General features: G+C 42.7%; 3 protein-coding genes and 1 long non-coding RNA gene across 4 annotated transcripts; 3 read left to right on the forward strand and 1 right to left on the reverse strand.

Annotated features, from left to right (window-relative positions):
* The first annotated feature begins 408 nt into the window (after window positions 1–408).
* LOC124485158 (guanylate-binding protein 1-like) lies at window positions 409–2,364 on the forward strand. Its single transcript, XM_047046534.1, has 5 exons — window positions 409–964; window positions 1,188–1,315; window positions 1,405–1,514; window positions 1,834–2,048; window positions 2,297–2,364. Exons 1-5 carry the CDS (start codon window positions 793–795, stop codon window positions 2,347–2,349), a joined length of 678 nt encoding a protein of 225 aa, XP_046902490.1. The 5' UTR covers window positions 409–792; the 3' UTR covers window positions 2,350–2,364.
* Window positions 2,365–2,834: 470 nt separating this feature from the next.
* On the forward strand, window positions 2,835–9,650 carry LOC124485131 (guanylate-binding protein 2-like). Its single transcript, XM_047046493.1, is given in 12 exon segments — window positions 2,835–2,980; window positions 3,144–3,325; window positions 5,404–5,531; window positions 5,621–5,730; window positions 7,036–7,247; window positions 7,520–7,597; window positions 7,600–7,761; window positions 7,928–8,208; window positions 8,321–8,533; window positions 8,702–8,804; window positions 9,051–9,115; window positions 9,192–9,650. Coding segments are annotated over 11 exon segments (1,797 nt in total). The 5' UTR covers window positions 2,835–2,980; window positions 3,144–3,153; the 3' UTR covers window positions 9,465–9,650.
* A 374-nt stretch (window positions 9,651–10,024) lies between these two features.
* On the reverse strand, window positions 10,025–13,887 carry LOC124485142 (hemopexin-like). Its single transcript, XM_047046509.1, has 10 exons — window positions 13,761–13,887; window positions 13,451–13,473; window positions 13,203–13,316; window positions 12,866–13,023; window positions 12,355–12,508; window positions 11,871–12,083; window positions 11,560–11,655; window positions 11,280–11,410; window positions 10,972–11,119; window positions 10,025–10,675 (listed from the first exon to the last, which is right to left on the reverse strand). The coding sequence occupies exons 1-10, from the start codon at window positions 13,817–13,819 to the stop codon at window positions 10,443–10,445; spliced, it is 1,329 nt and encodes a 442-aa protein (XP_046902465.1). The 5' UTR covers window positions 13,820–13,887; the 3' UTR covers window positions 10,025–10,442.
* Window positions 10,992–12,411, forward strand: LOC124485163. Its single transcript, XR_006958040.1, has 3 exons — window positions 10,992–11,078; window positions 11,519–11,608; window positions 12,329–12,411. It is a non-coding gene; the product is annotated as an uncharacterized LOC124485163 (long non-coding RNA).
* Window positions 13,888–14,951: the final 1,064 nt, after the last annotated feature.

Raw genomic sequence — 14,951 nt, forward strand, 5'->3', positions numbered from 1 at the left:
CAAACAGTATTTATTATCAACATCGGCCAGGTGAGCCCAAGACAGTAAAACAATAACTTTCGAAACCCCAAAATTCCCCACACAAATTTCGTTTCTCTGTTTGTTTGAGTTGTTTGTGTGCCTCTTTCTCTTTCTCTTTGTCTCTTTCTTTCTCTTAAAACGAAATACGACATGCATTCTTCGAAAAACGGAGGCGGTGTCTCAAAATCAGAGACATCTTTGATAAAAATGTGTCAGGCAGAACTTGCATCATCTTTTCCCTGGTTCCAGCGAGGTGCTGTGTTTTTCCCTGTGCGTTCTTGTTAGCTACACCTGCAGACCTGTTTACCATACTTAACGCTATCCTGCACCACCCAGGGAAGCCTGCCCTGCCTTGTTATTGGCATCCTGCAATCGCACACAGTTCCCTACACCTTAGTTAGCCTCTATTCCCAAAGCATCCTCGTTAGCTACACGATCTCTCTCTCTCTCTCTCTCTCTCTCTCTCTCTCTCTCTCTCTCTCTCTCTCTCTCTCTCTCTCTCTTTCTCTCTGTCTCTCTCTCTCTGTCTCTCTCTCTCTCTCTCTGCGACTTTCCGTGCTTCCTTTTTAACCCAGCGTTATACAACACAGCTGTACAAATTATTTTGTTGCGCACAGCTTCAGCTAAGGTCTACTACCAAATTGGTCTCCTAACAAATTGAAATTCAGGGCTACTACCAAATTGTGGTCAGGTCTACTAGCAAATTGTCTGTAGCCTACCAAGTTAGCAATCTAACGTGTGATTAGAGAATATCGCATCTGTATTTAAGCAATGGATTCACCAATGTGCCTCATCGACAACGTGGATGGTGTGCTTCGACATGTCCCAGATGCCATCGACCACCTTATGAAGATCCGTCAGCCCGTCGTCGTAGTGTCGGTGGTCGGGTTGTACCGCACCGGCAAGTCTTACCTCATGAACAAGCTGGCTGGCAGGAACGACGGTGAGTAAGTCGTGCAGACCAGCTAATAAAAATGAAAAAAAACAAACTGTTATACTTCACTTAATAATGTAAGAGTATTGTGTACCCATGAGCAATTCACTTATAGTTGTACAAGTTTAAATGTATTAAAGTTATACACGGCCACTCATATAATTGACCTGGGTCTGTTTATGTTCATTGTAGCTATGTATTTGAATATTTTTCTAAATTATTGTTATTTCAGGATTTGCTTTGGGAGCCACCATACAGTCCAAGACTAAGGGCATCTGGATGTGGTGTGTGCCTCATCCTAAACAAGCTGACCAAACTCTGGTGCTGCTGGACACAGAGGGACTAGGGGACGTAGAGAAGGTGGAGGAAATGCTGTAAAGTAGACAATGTTCTAGGTTGAAAATGTGCCACTATGTGGCATTGTCATACTGAATGCATTTTTGTCTCAGGGAGATTCCAAGAACGATGCCTGGATTTTCTCCCTGGCTGTTCTGCTCAGCAGCACTCTGGTCTATAACAGTCGAGGGACCATAGACAACCAGGCTGTGGAGAACCTCCAGTATCCTTCCAGTTTATAAACATGATATCACTGGTCTGCTTTGGAAACTCCCTTGGTGGTTTTATGAAGTGGAAGGGGATTTTTGTCCGTTCATTATGAAACTGAAAGAGAATTTCTTGTACACAATGTCAAGGACAGTCTGGAGGTGCGTCTGCTCACTGTGTCTCATGATGAAACTAAGTCAGACTGAAACTGAAAGTAAGATCCACTGCTGACAAAGGTCAGGTCCTGTGCATGGGGGAGCTAGTGTAAACTAGTGTAGATATTCTAAAACATTGCCTATTGTTAGTCCCTGTTCTTATCCTTATCCAGATGCCAGTTATGTGAAGGAGCTGTCAGAGAGAATCAAGGTTAAGTCCCCCAGCGATGCTTCATCCAGTGAGGAGGGGGAAGAGGAGGGGGGGGACGCCCAGTTTGTCCAGTTCTTTCCTAACTTTGTCTGGGCAGTCAGAGATTTTACTCTGAACCTCAACATTGATGGTAAAGACGTGACTGCAGACGGGTATCTGGAGCACTCTCTGGAACTCAAGAAAGGTATTCATTACGGGTGGAGGGGATATAGGGCATATTATTGTTGTTAAAACTTGAGATCCCAAGGCAAAAAGCCACCTTCAACAAAACAGTTCCTGGAAAGTTGAGATAAAGCTTAATTGAAATTTGAATACAGATATTGATTTTAAAAATATTGTTTTGTTAAGTTACAAAACAATTTGTAATTGTAATAATAAGTTACTGTAAATCGTTTATTTCAATCAAGTTAACATGTTGTATACTTATCACAGGTACGGCCACAAATACAAAGATCATGAACTACAACCTCCCTACAGAGAACTGAGCATGATTATATTCCTGAGCAGGGGCGCCGTATAGGGGGGAATAGTTAGGACTGACTGACAGGGGCCCCCAAAATAGAAAAACTAATATAAATGATCTATTAGTCTATTAGAAATTATGTTTTTTTTTTCATGGGGCCCAAAATTCCTGGCGGAGCCCCTGTTCATTAGGGACAAAAATACATCCATAAAGAGTGTTTTATTCATTTCAGATTTGTATTGAGTTGTATGTAGTTCTATCTATAGGCTACTTTTTTGTCACGATATCACTATTTAATAAACTTCTATCAATATTACCCAGGAAAAACCCAAAACGAAGTCTGCAAGTTAATAACAACTGCATTTCCTTATCATTATAGTTTCTACAGAACACAGGGGTTGGCAACACAGAAGATGTCATCAATCTAACCATGATTAGAATTCCTGTATTTCCAGTCTATATCTAACCCTATACAATAGAGCACAAAAATGCTTGAATGAATAAGAATGAAATCGTTCTGGATCGACGGGAGTTTCTGTACTTTCTTCAGTGTTAACCCAGCGTTCCATATCACGGCAGTAGAACATATTTTGTTGCACACAGCTTCAGACGTCTAGCAGAAGTCTACTAACAAATTGAGTCGCCTCTCGCCTGTACGAAAAGTTTGCAACCTAACGTGTGATTAGCTAAGCCCACACATTTGTCGTTTTGATTAAGCAACTTGATTTAAAAAATATTTTTTTCGTGATTTAGATACAGATACACCAATTTTACTAACTGCTATTCCGGACATAAATTCCCTTCTCATTGATACAGTATCTAAGCAATGGATTCACCAATGTGCCTCATCGACAACGTGGATGGTGTGCTTCGACCTGTCCCAGATGCCATCGACCACCTTATGAGGATCCGTCAGCGCGTCGTCGTAGTGTCGGTGGTCGGGTTGTACCGCACCGGCAAGTCTTACCTCATGAACAAGCTGGCTGGCAGGAACGACGGTGAGTAAATCAGGCAGAGAGCAGACCAGGTAATTAAAACAAAAAAATAAACTGCACTGAAAGTAACAAATTACAACTAGTCCTATGTTCCTGTAGGCTAATTAAGTAGTTTTTCGGGTATTGTCGACCTACTTTTATGAGTAGGCCTAGACCCATTGTAAGTAGCCTACTTAAGTAGCCTACAAATACGATTAAGCTACAAACAAAGCTACATAATCTACTTTGCTACTTTTAAAATCACAATTCGTCACTGAGTAGCCTAGCCTACAATTTGAATAAATTTTCCACCATTTCACCAGCATTTCAGTCAGTGGCGTTGTTAGAGATAAAACTGTACAGGGGCACAGGCCCCTCTTCATATCCCTTTTTTTTCTCCCAAGCGTGTTGCCCACAAAACACTGCTAGTCTATAGAAACTCCCCTTGCTTAACCCACTAAACAACAGTTCAGGGATGCAAGTTTGATATCAGCTTTGGCAGGGACGTCTATAGTTAATGCAAGCACACAAATATTTTTTAGCTTCATGTAATATTGTTTTATGTTTGAGTAAAAATAAGATGATCGGTAGGCCTATCATTTAGAAACTACCTCAATTGTGACTTGTGTGCCGAGTCCGACACCTGGACTTCTGTGTGCGGGCTGCAGTGGCTATTTGGCAAGCTCAGAAGAGCACGCGTAGGTTTGTGTTTTCGGTTAAACTGCTTGATTTTACAAGCGTTGATTGGGATGCTGCGTTTATTTTTTCCGGGATAATCAACCTAAATTATTTTACTGACTGATAAAGTAAACTGTTAAAACTTTAGATTTTACTGGGGCACAACAAATTTATACTGGGGCACGTGCCCCAGTAAAAAGGGTCTAACGACGCCCCTGATTTCAGTAACTGATAAAGCTTTCAGAGGGAGTCAGGGGGCTGAGCGGTTATAGGGATTCGCACCAAAGCATGGGGAACATTTGTCTACCTGGGGGGGAGGAGAAAAAGGAAGAAGAGAAAGGGAGACAAAGAGAAGGAATGGATTTTTATGGCCCAGACCTACATCAACAATGTTTTTTAAATGTTGAGGTATATCAGGAATGACAATTAAAACCTTATATTTCTATTTCTATAGACATATATATGGGTGAAAGTTAATCCCAAGGTTCTGGTTTGACTAAATTGTTGCCAAAAATGCAAGTGGTTATTTTTAATTCTTGGAAATCACATAATCACTGTTTGGTTAATAACAAAACAATTATGATACTAATAAGTGTTAAGTTATTATGCTCCCTGTCCTCCATGCATGCTGCAGTGAAGGCATGGAGCGCTTCCCCATGTACATCCATTCCGCCAATGTTAAACCGTTTGTCAAGTGTATGACTAAATGGTGAAATCAATCACGTTGTGTGGTTTGATAATTAAATGCTAGTGTGTTAAGGAATCATTGAAAAATCATACAAAGTGTCATGATTCTTTGTATTTAATGCAGGATCTTTTATTCATCTTACCCCCCCCCCCTCACACACACACACACACACACTTAACCAATAAGGTAGGCTACATTTTGCTGTTGTTGAAAGTAACTATTTTTTCAATGGATCTCCAATTGTTTTTAACAAATTATTTAACTATCACCAACTAAAAAATAACTGTTAGGCTACTCTGAGTAGTTTTTGAAGAGAGTATTTTTTATTTTACCTAAGTACTTTTTTAACACTTGTAGATGTTTTTAGATTTTACTTGTAATTGAGTATTATCAGAGCAATGTAACAGTAGTTGTACTTAAGTACACATTTTCTGTACTATTTACACCACTGATAATAAAATACAAAAACACTGTCATATGTCAGGTATAATAATGTAAGAGAAACTCTCAGTTGCATATGGAAGGCTGGAGGCAAGGAATTCCAACTTGGGCAAACCGGTCAGTACACTATGAGCTCAGTTATGTTACAGAATGTTTACAGAGTAGGCCTATTGAATGTACCCATGAGCAATTCACTTTTAGTTGTACAAGTTTAAATGTATTAAAATAAATTTAATTAGCCTGGGTTTCTTTTAATTGTCTATATTTAGATTTTTTTTTATTATTGTAATTTCAGGATTTGCCCTGGGATCCACCATACAGTCCAAGACTAAGGGCATCTGGATGTGGTGTGTGCCTCATCCTAAACAAGCTGACCAAACTCTGGTGCTGCTGGACACAGAGGGACTAGGGGACGTAGAGAAGGTGGAGGAAATGCTGTAAAGTAGACAATGTTCTAGGTTGAAAATGTGCCACTATGTGGCATTGTCATACTGAATGCATTTTTGTCTCAGGGAGATTCCAAGAACGATGCCTGGATTTTCTCCCTGGCTGTTCTGCTCAGCAGCACTCTGGTCTATAACAGTCGAGGGACCATAGACAACCAGGCTGTGGAGAACCTCCAGTATCCTTCCAGTTTATAAACATGATATCCCTGGTCTGCTTTGGAAACTCCCTTGGTGGTTTGATGAAGAGGAAACAAATGTTTTTCCCTTCATAATGAAAAAAAATATATATATTGTACACAATGGGCATCATTCACCAATATCTTCCTAAGTCATTTCTTACCTTTGTTCTTAAGAAAGTTCCCACGTGTGATTCATGACATGTTCCTAAAAGCAGAATTGTCAGCAGGTGTGATCTTAGAAATTATGAATCCCAATATGTCGTAAATTGAAACCTTGTGCCCCGTTGCTCCTATTTAGCATAGGTAAATGCCTCGTTAATTCCCATAAAAGGGCACGAGATGACAGGGTCGTGTGCACACTCAGAGAAAGGGTGGATACAAAACAGTAAATACGACAATTGTGTGGTGTAGTCGTAGTCAGTGGAGAAAATCTGAAAATCAATTTTTGCTATCATTGCTTATCATTGCTATTTTTTTAAAGCAATTCCTGAGGGGGACACCAAAATTACAGCTGTAACACATGGCCTACATTGTATTAAGTAAAATATATATTATTAATATTATTTAAATGTCCTTATGTTTCCAGTGATTTATTGGAGGGACAAATCCTATTTTCCCAGAATGGGGGGGGTCATGTCCCTCCTGTCCCGCCTGGGATGTCCGCCTCTGGTCCTAGTGTGCGGAATAGGCCTACTTTAAGAATATAAATACCATTATCAGTCACTTATTATTGGATGACAATGTTCCTCGTTAACATAATTGATTAGAATTGAAGGCAAAGCAAGGCTAGTTTATTTATATAGGCCTAGCACAATTCATACACAATGGCAATTCAAAGTACTTTATAAATGAGCGTAAGTGTAAATGTGTATTTATATTCAATTTTTAATTAGAACGGACAAAAACTGTATAATAACTTGTTTTGCGAAAACATGTCAGCTCTCAATTGTGTGTAAGAGTGCTCTTGGGTGTGCGTAAATTCTGTTCTTACCGAAGAACAAATCCCAAATAAAAAAACATTTGTGAATGCCAGAATCTTCGTGAAAACTGGATGAGTGGGATTTAAGAACAAATTTGTTCTTAAGAACATTTGGTGAATGAGGCCCAATATCCTGGACAGTCTGGAATGTGCATCTGCTCACTGTGTCTCATGATGAAACTAAGTCAGACTGAAACTGAAGCTAAGATCCACTGCTGACAAAGGTCAGGTCCTGTGCATGGGGGAGCTAGTGTAAACTAGTATAGATATTTTAAAACATTGCCTATCGTTAGTCCCTGTTCTTTTCCTTATCCAGATGCCAGATATGGGACTGAGCTGTCAGAGAGAATCAAGGTTAAGACCCCCAGCGATGCTTCATCCAGTGAGGAGGAGGAGGAGGGGGGGGACGCCCAGTTTGTCCAGTTCTTTCCTAACTTTGTCTGGGCAGTCAGAGATTTCACTCTGGACCTCAAAATTGATGGTAAAGAGGTGACTGCGGATGAGTATCTGGAGCACTCTTTGTTACTCAAGAAAGGTATTCATTACGGGTTGAGGGGATATGGGGCATATTATTGTTTTTATTAAAACTTGTCAGAAATCAAAGCCAAAAGCCACCTTCAACAAAACTGTTTCCGGAAAATGAATTCTAATAATTATGAATTGAAATCTGATACAAAATCAACACATGGAATGACGTAATACCTTTTTATTGCTGATTGTTTTTAAACACTGTTTTGTTTAAAAACACCTTTTGCAAGTGCCATATATCGTTCATGGTAACATGCTGTTTATCCAATCTCCACACAGGTAAGGGCAAGACGACAACTAACTACAACCTCCCACGAGAGTGCATCCGCAACTACTTCCCCACACGCAAGTGCTTCGTGTTCCTGCCTCCACTTCCTATGAACACATGTCCCGACTAGAGTCCATAGATGAGAAGGAGCTCTTCCAAGGCTTCAGGGAGACCACAGACACTTTCTGCAATTACATTTTCCAGATGAGCCACGTGAAAACTGTCAGAGGGGGTGTAGTAGTTACTGGTAGAAGTAAGTCAGATAAGCTAGCTACTACAGCACAACATACACAGTCAACAGAAAATTCAATCAGTTGAGCTACTCTTAAACAATTGATGCAATACACATATTTATAATTCATTCCTACTGATTGGCCTAAAGGAATATGTCAGTCTGAAGTATCGGTCAATGCCTGCAGTGCTTGGCCACTTGGTCAAAATGTATGTGGAGACCATCTCCCAGGGCGGAGTCCCCTGTCTGGAGAACGTGGTGCTGGCCGTGGCCCAGATAGAGAACCAGGCAGCGGTGGAGGAGGGGCTGAAGCTGTACCAGAGCTGCATGGAGCCGCTGAAGACCCGGTTCCCAGTGGACATGGACCAGATGTCAGATCAGCACCAACGTGCTGACCAGCAGGCCACCCAAGAGTTCATGAACCGTTCCTTCAAAGACGAAAATGGGGAATACTTGAAAACCCTGGGGGTAAGAGTTTGATTGGTGCACATTTGACACTTTAGACAGGTGACACCAGCATCGATTAACATCTTAGAACTTAGTCTGGTTTTCAAAACGTTACTCATCTGACCTCTTCCAGAATGGTATTACTAAGCACTACCAGGAACTTCTGACCCAAAACGGGGAAGCCTCAGAGATGAAGTGTCAGGATCTGCTGAGGGATCTGTCCACTCCTGTCTCACAGAAGATCCAGGACGGGTTTTTTACCAAACCAGGTGGCTACGAGCTTTACTGTGATCTCCACGACAACTTGGTGGCATTGTATCGTTCCACACCTAACAAAGGAATCCGGGTAAGAATGTGAATCCCCGTGCGAAAACTGTGATACCATCAAACTTTCCTTGTGATATGCTTCATAGGAACTTGAGCTCATCACCGTATAACATGGGATTGTACCACAACATCTACTCAGATTTCTAAATGATTGTTAAAGCAGCATGCTCATGTCTGGTCTCTGCAGGCTGAGGAGGTTCTGGAGCGGTTCCTGAAGGAGAAGAGTGTTGAGTCCAACTCCATCTTACAAGCTGACCAGAAACTTACTGACAGCGAGAAGAAGATCCATGGTAAGACCTTTGCTGCTGAGTTTGGGCCACAACAAGGAAGTTTCCAAACCAAACCAAAGTTTAATTCTCAATCTGAAACTAGTCTGCATAGGAACTGTCTTCCAATGAGATGTTCATCGGGAATGAAATGGGGAAAAATGATTTTTTCAGCGTACAATTTTATAGTTTTGTTTTATGCTGTGCACTACATTAACAAAAAGCAGTTGCGATGGTCAACGTAAATGTTTTCTTTCTGGATTCCACCAGAGGAAAAGGAGAGAACTGCTTTGCTGGAGCAGGAGAAGAAAGCTGCAGAGAAGAAACATGAAGAGATGGAGCTCAAAATGGAGGTCATTTCGCTGGAGCCAGAACGACAAGATGTGTAGGATGGAGGAGAAAATGAAGGAGATGGAGCTCAAAATGGAGGTCATTCGCTGGAGCCAGAACGACAAGATGTGTAGGATGGAGGAGAAAATGAAGGAGGAAATTAGACAACAGCAGGAGGAGTTTAACAAGGCTCTAGATCACAATATAAAGGAGCATAAGGCTCTTCTGGAGCAGGGTTTCAAGGAGAAGGCTGACTTGATAACGTTGGCGATAGCGCAGGATCAGGAGTTAAAGAACGTGAGAAAGGAAATTGATGACTTGAAAAGTCGCCAAATTGACTGTGTTGTTGCCTAAAAACCATTCAGAAAGTTCCACAATGGCTCCTGGGGAAGAGCAAGTACTGCATAAACCAAAGCCTTACCTGAGGGGCCCAGGTTCGATTCCACCCTGGGACGTTCCCTGCAGCTCTTCCACTCTGTGTCTTCCTGCCTCTTCTGTCACTGTCTGTTAAATAAATAAAACACGTGTTTCAAACATCTATTTAATGAGACTGATGTTAATATATCAGGCGTTTCTTGCCAATATAAGGCAAGTAAACCCTTTTTTTGTGGGGCTCCTCCGTCAAACGAAGCTATTCTTTCAGTCGTTTGAATTTTTACCGCAAGCCAACTGAAAAGAGCAACTGTTTTCATGCATACAATATATTTGAGTTCCAATGATGAAAAGGATTCAGGCTCTCCCAGAGTATATCTGCAACACTAAACAAAATTCAATTCAGTTTGAAAATGTGTTTATTAGAATACCTGCAACTGTGTATTGCCCACCGGGTTCAAAAACAACCTCAACTAAACCAACTGTAGGCAGAGTCTCTGTAATTACACAATATTTCATGACGACACAAACTCAAATGACCAGTTCAGACGAGGGTGTTCATTGTTGCCATTTCAGCTTTATTGTGTAACACGACGCATAATGCAGCAGTGGGATAAGACGAGAAGCCCTTTTAGACTCTCCAGGAGGTTCAATACATCTACTAAAAATACCCCACAAACCCAAACACTCTAGAACCCTGCAGAGCATTCCATGAGACAAGCACTCTAGAACCCTGCAGAGCATTCCATGAGAGAGCCAGAGGCAGGAGACACAGAAACAGTATTATGGAGGCATGAGACAGATCACAGAGGTAACACAGCATAAGATGAGCTCTACTGCAGGTTTTAGGCACAGCCTTTCTCGTATGTGAACACCAGGGTGCATGTGTTGAAAGAAACGTGACAGACAGTGACACTAAGACCCGTTTCCATGATAGGTCTGTTGTTTTGTGGACGCCAGCTAGTGGTCACAGCCAAACAGCTCCAGGGAAACCCTGTGCTGTTCTGGAAGAGCCTGGGCCATGAGCATGACCTTGACGCTCTCAAAGTGGTAGTAGTGGCTGCCCACGATGATCTTGACACCATCAGGACCACACATGCCGGCGTCGACCTTCTTAAAGAGGGTGAAAGGGAGACCCTCTTCCACAGGAACACGGACTCTAAGCCTCAGGTCTATGTCGTAGACGGTTTGACCTGTTAGGAGCAAGAGGATGGTCATCAGGAAGCAGCAAGAGGGCTTGGAAGACCCGGTGGTGACCCAGGTCATGTTTCATATCAACGTCATTATATACATAACTCTCATTGCTCCGGATAGCAGTTCAATGTACCTACAAAGTCACTATAATAGATATTGCGGAGTGGTGACAGGATAATTAATGTAACGTTAATGTAAAGTGCTCCCCACTCTCTTTTGCGATCGCTGTTCTGCTATTGCAGCCGGTTGTACCAGAGCTGGCCTTGGTATCTGCCAGTCGGTCTGTTCCAGTTACCTTTGACGATGTGGGCGATGTGGTGATCCTGGCAGACGAAGGCAGCGTCCACGGGACCCTCCAGGCCCAGCTCCTCCTTTAGGGGTTTGGGGTACCCATCCAGAAGGGTGTGGGGCTCCCCGACTTTGTACACGTACACCATCTTATCCTACACACACACACACACACACATACAGGACACACACACACAGGACTCTGTTTAGCGACGTATGCGTGCATGTGTGTTTGTGTGCCTGCGCGTATGTGTGTGTGCCTGTGTACCTGCATGAAAGCATGACTGTGTGTGTGTGTGAGTATCAGTAGCTCACCTTGATCATGTAGAGGTGGTCCCTGTATGAGAAGACAGCGTCCACCTCGCTGTGCAGCTCCTTGAAGGCCTTCTCGATGCTTTCAGAGTGCAACGTGTCATTTCCTACATCCTGACGCAGATAATGGTGGCCTGTGAGGGTCAAACAGCATAGAAGTTACATGTTTGTTTTACAGACCATGTAGGCTAGTACGCTGCAAGAATCACTGCAGAAACCAACATTTTGAAATGTTCCTCCAGTTCTGCAGGTGAAGATTGACCACCCACTCACGGACACCCACCCCTGAAGGCGTAGACGTTTCCTGCGTCGTCTGATGTGATGGCATCCAGGTGAGCTCTGCTGCAGCGCTCTCTGTCAGCATGGTCGGCACCGTCAGCTGCAAACACACAGACGGAACCGTTTACGTCACATGACTGAGGTTTGACTCGTCTGATTGGTTCAGAGTCTTTTATATGTTTCTGCCTCCCTCAATCGTCTCTGGTTGTTGGATTAGTCTTCGTGTCTCACTTTCCGAATCTCTCCTGTCGCTAAAACTCTTTTACACACACAAACACACAAGCACACACACGGAGCCTTCTTTTAGCCACTCACCAAACTTGGAGCACCTCATGAAGTAGTCGCGAGCCTCCTTGGGGTACCTCCCGTGCACCTCGCCGGTCTTGGGGTCGAACTTGGAGAACTGGTGTCCGTGGAAACAGTAGTAGTGATCCATGAAGCGAAAGGCAGAGGTGCAGTTGGGCATGCCCTTGAACTCCTTCTCATCCACCGCCTTGGTCCTCACGTTGAAGTGGTAGATGTCATCATCTGGGTATATATAAATATGTATATTATATATTTATATACACTCAGGAAACATAACTTTACAACTCTACGACCTGCTCATGAAACCAGCTAAATATTTGTATAAAAAAATCCCTAAAACTAACAAAGTAAATAAAATGTTCTGTTATACAGTTGGGTGTAGGCTATAGAGTTACTGAGATTTTACTGGAAACATTTCACAACCATCGTTTTTTTCCCCTCCATTTGTCCGTGACCTACCCTTGAAGAAGATGACGGAGTCTTCGTGACCTACCCTTGAAGAAGATGACGGAGTCTTCATCACACTCGGGCTTGGGGCACTCCACTGCAGCATCCAGATGGTCGGGGATGCCAGGGAACACAGCTGAGATGTCCTTGGGAAAGCCCACCTCCAGTTTGTGTTGGTAGTAGCTGAACACCTTGCTGTCCTATACGGCAGCAGAAGGTGAGCGGCATGAGACACTGATGTCGCCCCGATAAGGATTTTGTCAAATACTTTTCGAAAGGACGGGCTGAGTCATACCCCACTTCAAATTCAACCTTGGAAATATATCAAACCTTTCATGAAATGGGATGTCAGATCAAATTACACTTTAATTTGCAACGACAGCCCTTTTTCAGGAGCACATTGCTCCGAGCAATGTCGCAGCGGGCTTCACAGATGCCCACAGATCGGCACCATCGACCAGCCAAAACCCTCAAGAAAACCACTGACACAACCAGTTCACTTAGAAGCGATGTACTCAGATATTAGCAGCAGGATGTAAGCACCAAGAGGGCCTCACCAAGAAGAAGAACATATGGTCGTGGTGGGTCTTGTCGTCCTCGTAGTGCATGCGGAACGCAGCGTCCACGTGGCCCAGGTGGTGAAAGTCATGCAGCTCGGCAAACGATGCGTTCGCCAGCTCAGCTTTGCCACGGAAACCCTTGAACAGATGGCCAGCTGGCACAGAACAGAGACATGGTCTTAGAGCATCACCCTAGTATATCTCAACTAAACCAAGCAAGTTGCTACTATCAAAAATTAAATTTTGGCCCTGAACATGCGAAAACCGGTGACAAGACGGAATCGGAAAAAGTCCTTGAAAATGAATGAGATTTTAGTTCCAGTGTGTAGCCTACCCTTAAAGAAGTAGGGGACTCCCTCCTCGTTCACAGCCGCAGCGTCCATCTCTATGCCTTCACAGCGGTCGTGGACAGCCGCATGTATACCATGACCGTGTTTCTTAGGTTCACCTGATAAAAACGAGGACTTAAATAAGGACTTAAAAGGACTAAAAGGACTTAAAGCAAAACATAATTAAGAACACAACTAGAACTATTTTAGCCACAAACCAGCCATGTACTACACCAAGGGTAGACCTACTCACCTCCATGACCGGGTTCATGATGTCTGAAAGAAAAACATATTAAACATCAAAAACAGTCTGATCTGTTATCACAAGAATAGAGTTCTATGTGGTACATTCAGTATGGAGCTACAGTAGTCTCAGTAGAATCTAAATCTCCCTACACATATTGAACTGCAGTAGCCCAATGCTCAGGTGTTGCATGTACACTTGACTAGTTGCGCACTTCAAATTAAATGAGATTTATCTAAGGTCGTAGCCCATCTTCTTTCGATGAACACTGTTAAAGGAGACGTCATTGACTGCACCAGGGGGGGATGTGTCTACTTACGGAGCGGCGAGGCAGAGAGCCCAGGTCAGGCCCAGACGCAGAGTCTGGAGGAGCAGCATGGTGGATGGGTCTCTGGGTCTGGGAGGCCTGGAGAGCAGAGCTGGATACAGGGTGTGCTGACTGGGTCTGGATCAAACCTTTTATACCCACACTGAGGTGGGCCATCACATCTGCATCAGGTGTGGGGGAGGGGAGGCGACGGGGCCGAGCCAACAGACACCCACGAAAACAATAAACAGTGGAGTGGTGGTCAAGGTGAAACTTGTTTAGAGGAATTTAACTCTCCTTTCACCAAGAAAATAAAATCAATATCTTTGGAAAGTGCAGAAAAGAGCACGTATCGAGTTGGCAGGAAATGTGAAAACCATATAAAAAAAATATTTCCTTTCTCATACTAATCTTAAAAATTATTTTTTGCTTCATGTAGACAATTTGATGTAACATGTTGAAGCACCACATGAAGAAACTAAGAAAGATAAAATTATAGAACCTATGTATAGAACAGGTCGGACATATTTTCCTTGTTATGTACATATGTTAAAGAGAGGATAAGAGGATTGGATACAATGCTTTCTAATTTTGCATTGGGGGAAAATCATTGTGTTGTAAATGTATTGGAGAGAAGTTTCTAGAAGATCGACAGGGAGCGAGTGAGGTCAGGTCTGAATCCAGGCCATCTCTCCCTCAGAAAGGTAAATAACACGGTGCTGAGGCAAAAATAAATACTAAACTCGGACCATTGTACTTTATATCAATGTTACATAACTAAGATTAGGTAAACATTAACAGAATATGTTGTCTATGAGTGGTGTTCATTTGTCGCCAAAGATTAATGTCAGTGTTTTAAATGTCTACATGCCTAGACCGAAATTCGAGTCTTACGTGTAACTGACTTCCACGTAAAGTGAGTCAATGACCAGGAGGTTTTTCTGCGGCTCTGTGGACCCAAGTTCAAGCTCAGGTAACATCACTTACACTTGCCAGACAGTTATCAAAGAGCGTTCAGTCAAACGAGTGGTCATAATCCATGCACTGGTGTCTGCCTGAATATGAGCCATTCGTAGAATATGTTTGTTTTATGTTGTTATACAGAAAAAACATCTCAACACAGAGTTGACATTGTACACACCCCATAAAGGCTGTTTGTACTGTAGCTTATTTTGGAGTTCAATTACACAGGTTAGATTAATT

The sequence above is a fragment of the Hypomesus transpacificus genome, chromosome 23, assembly GCF_021917145.1.
Source record: "Hypomesus transpacificus isolate Combined female chromosome 23, fHypTra1, whole genome shotgun sequence".
Taxonomy (NCBI): domain Eukaryota; kingdom Metazoa; phylum Chordata; class Actinopteri; order Osmeriformes; family Osmeridae; genus Hypomesus; species Hypomesus transpacificus.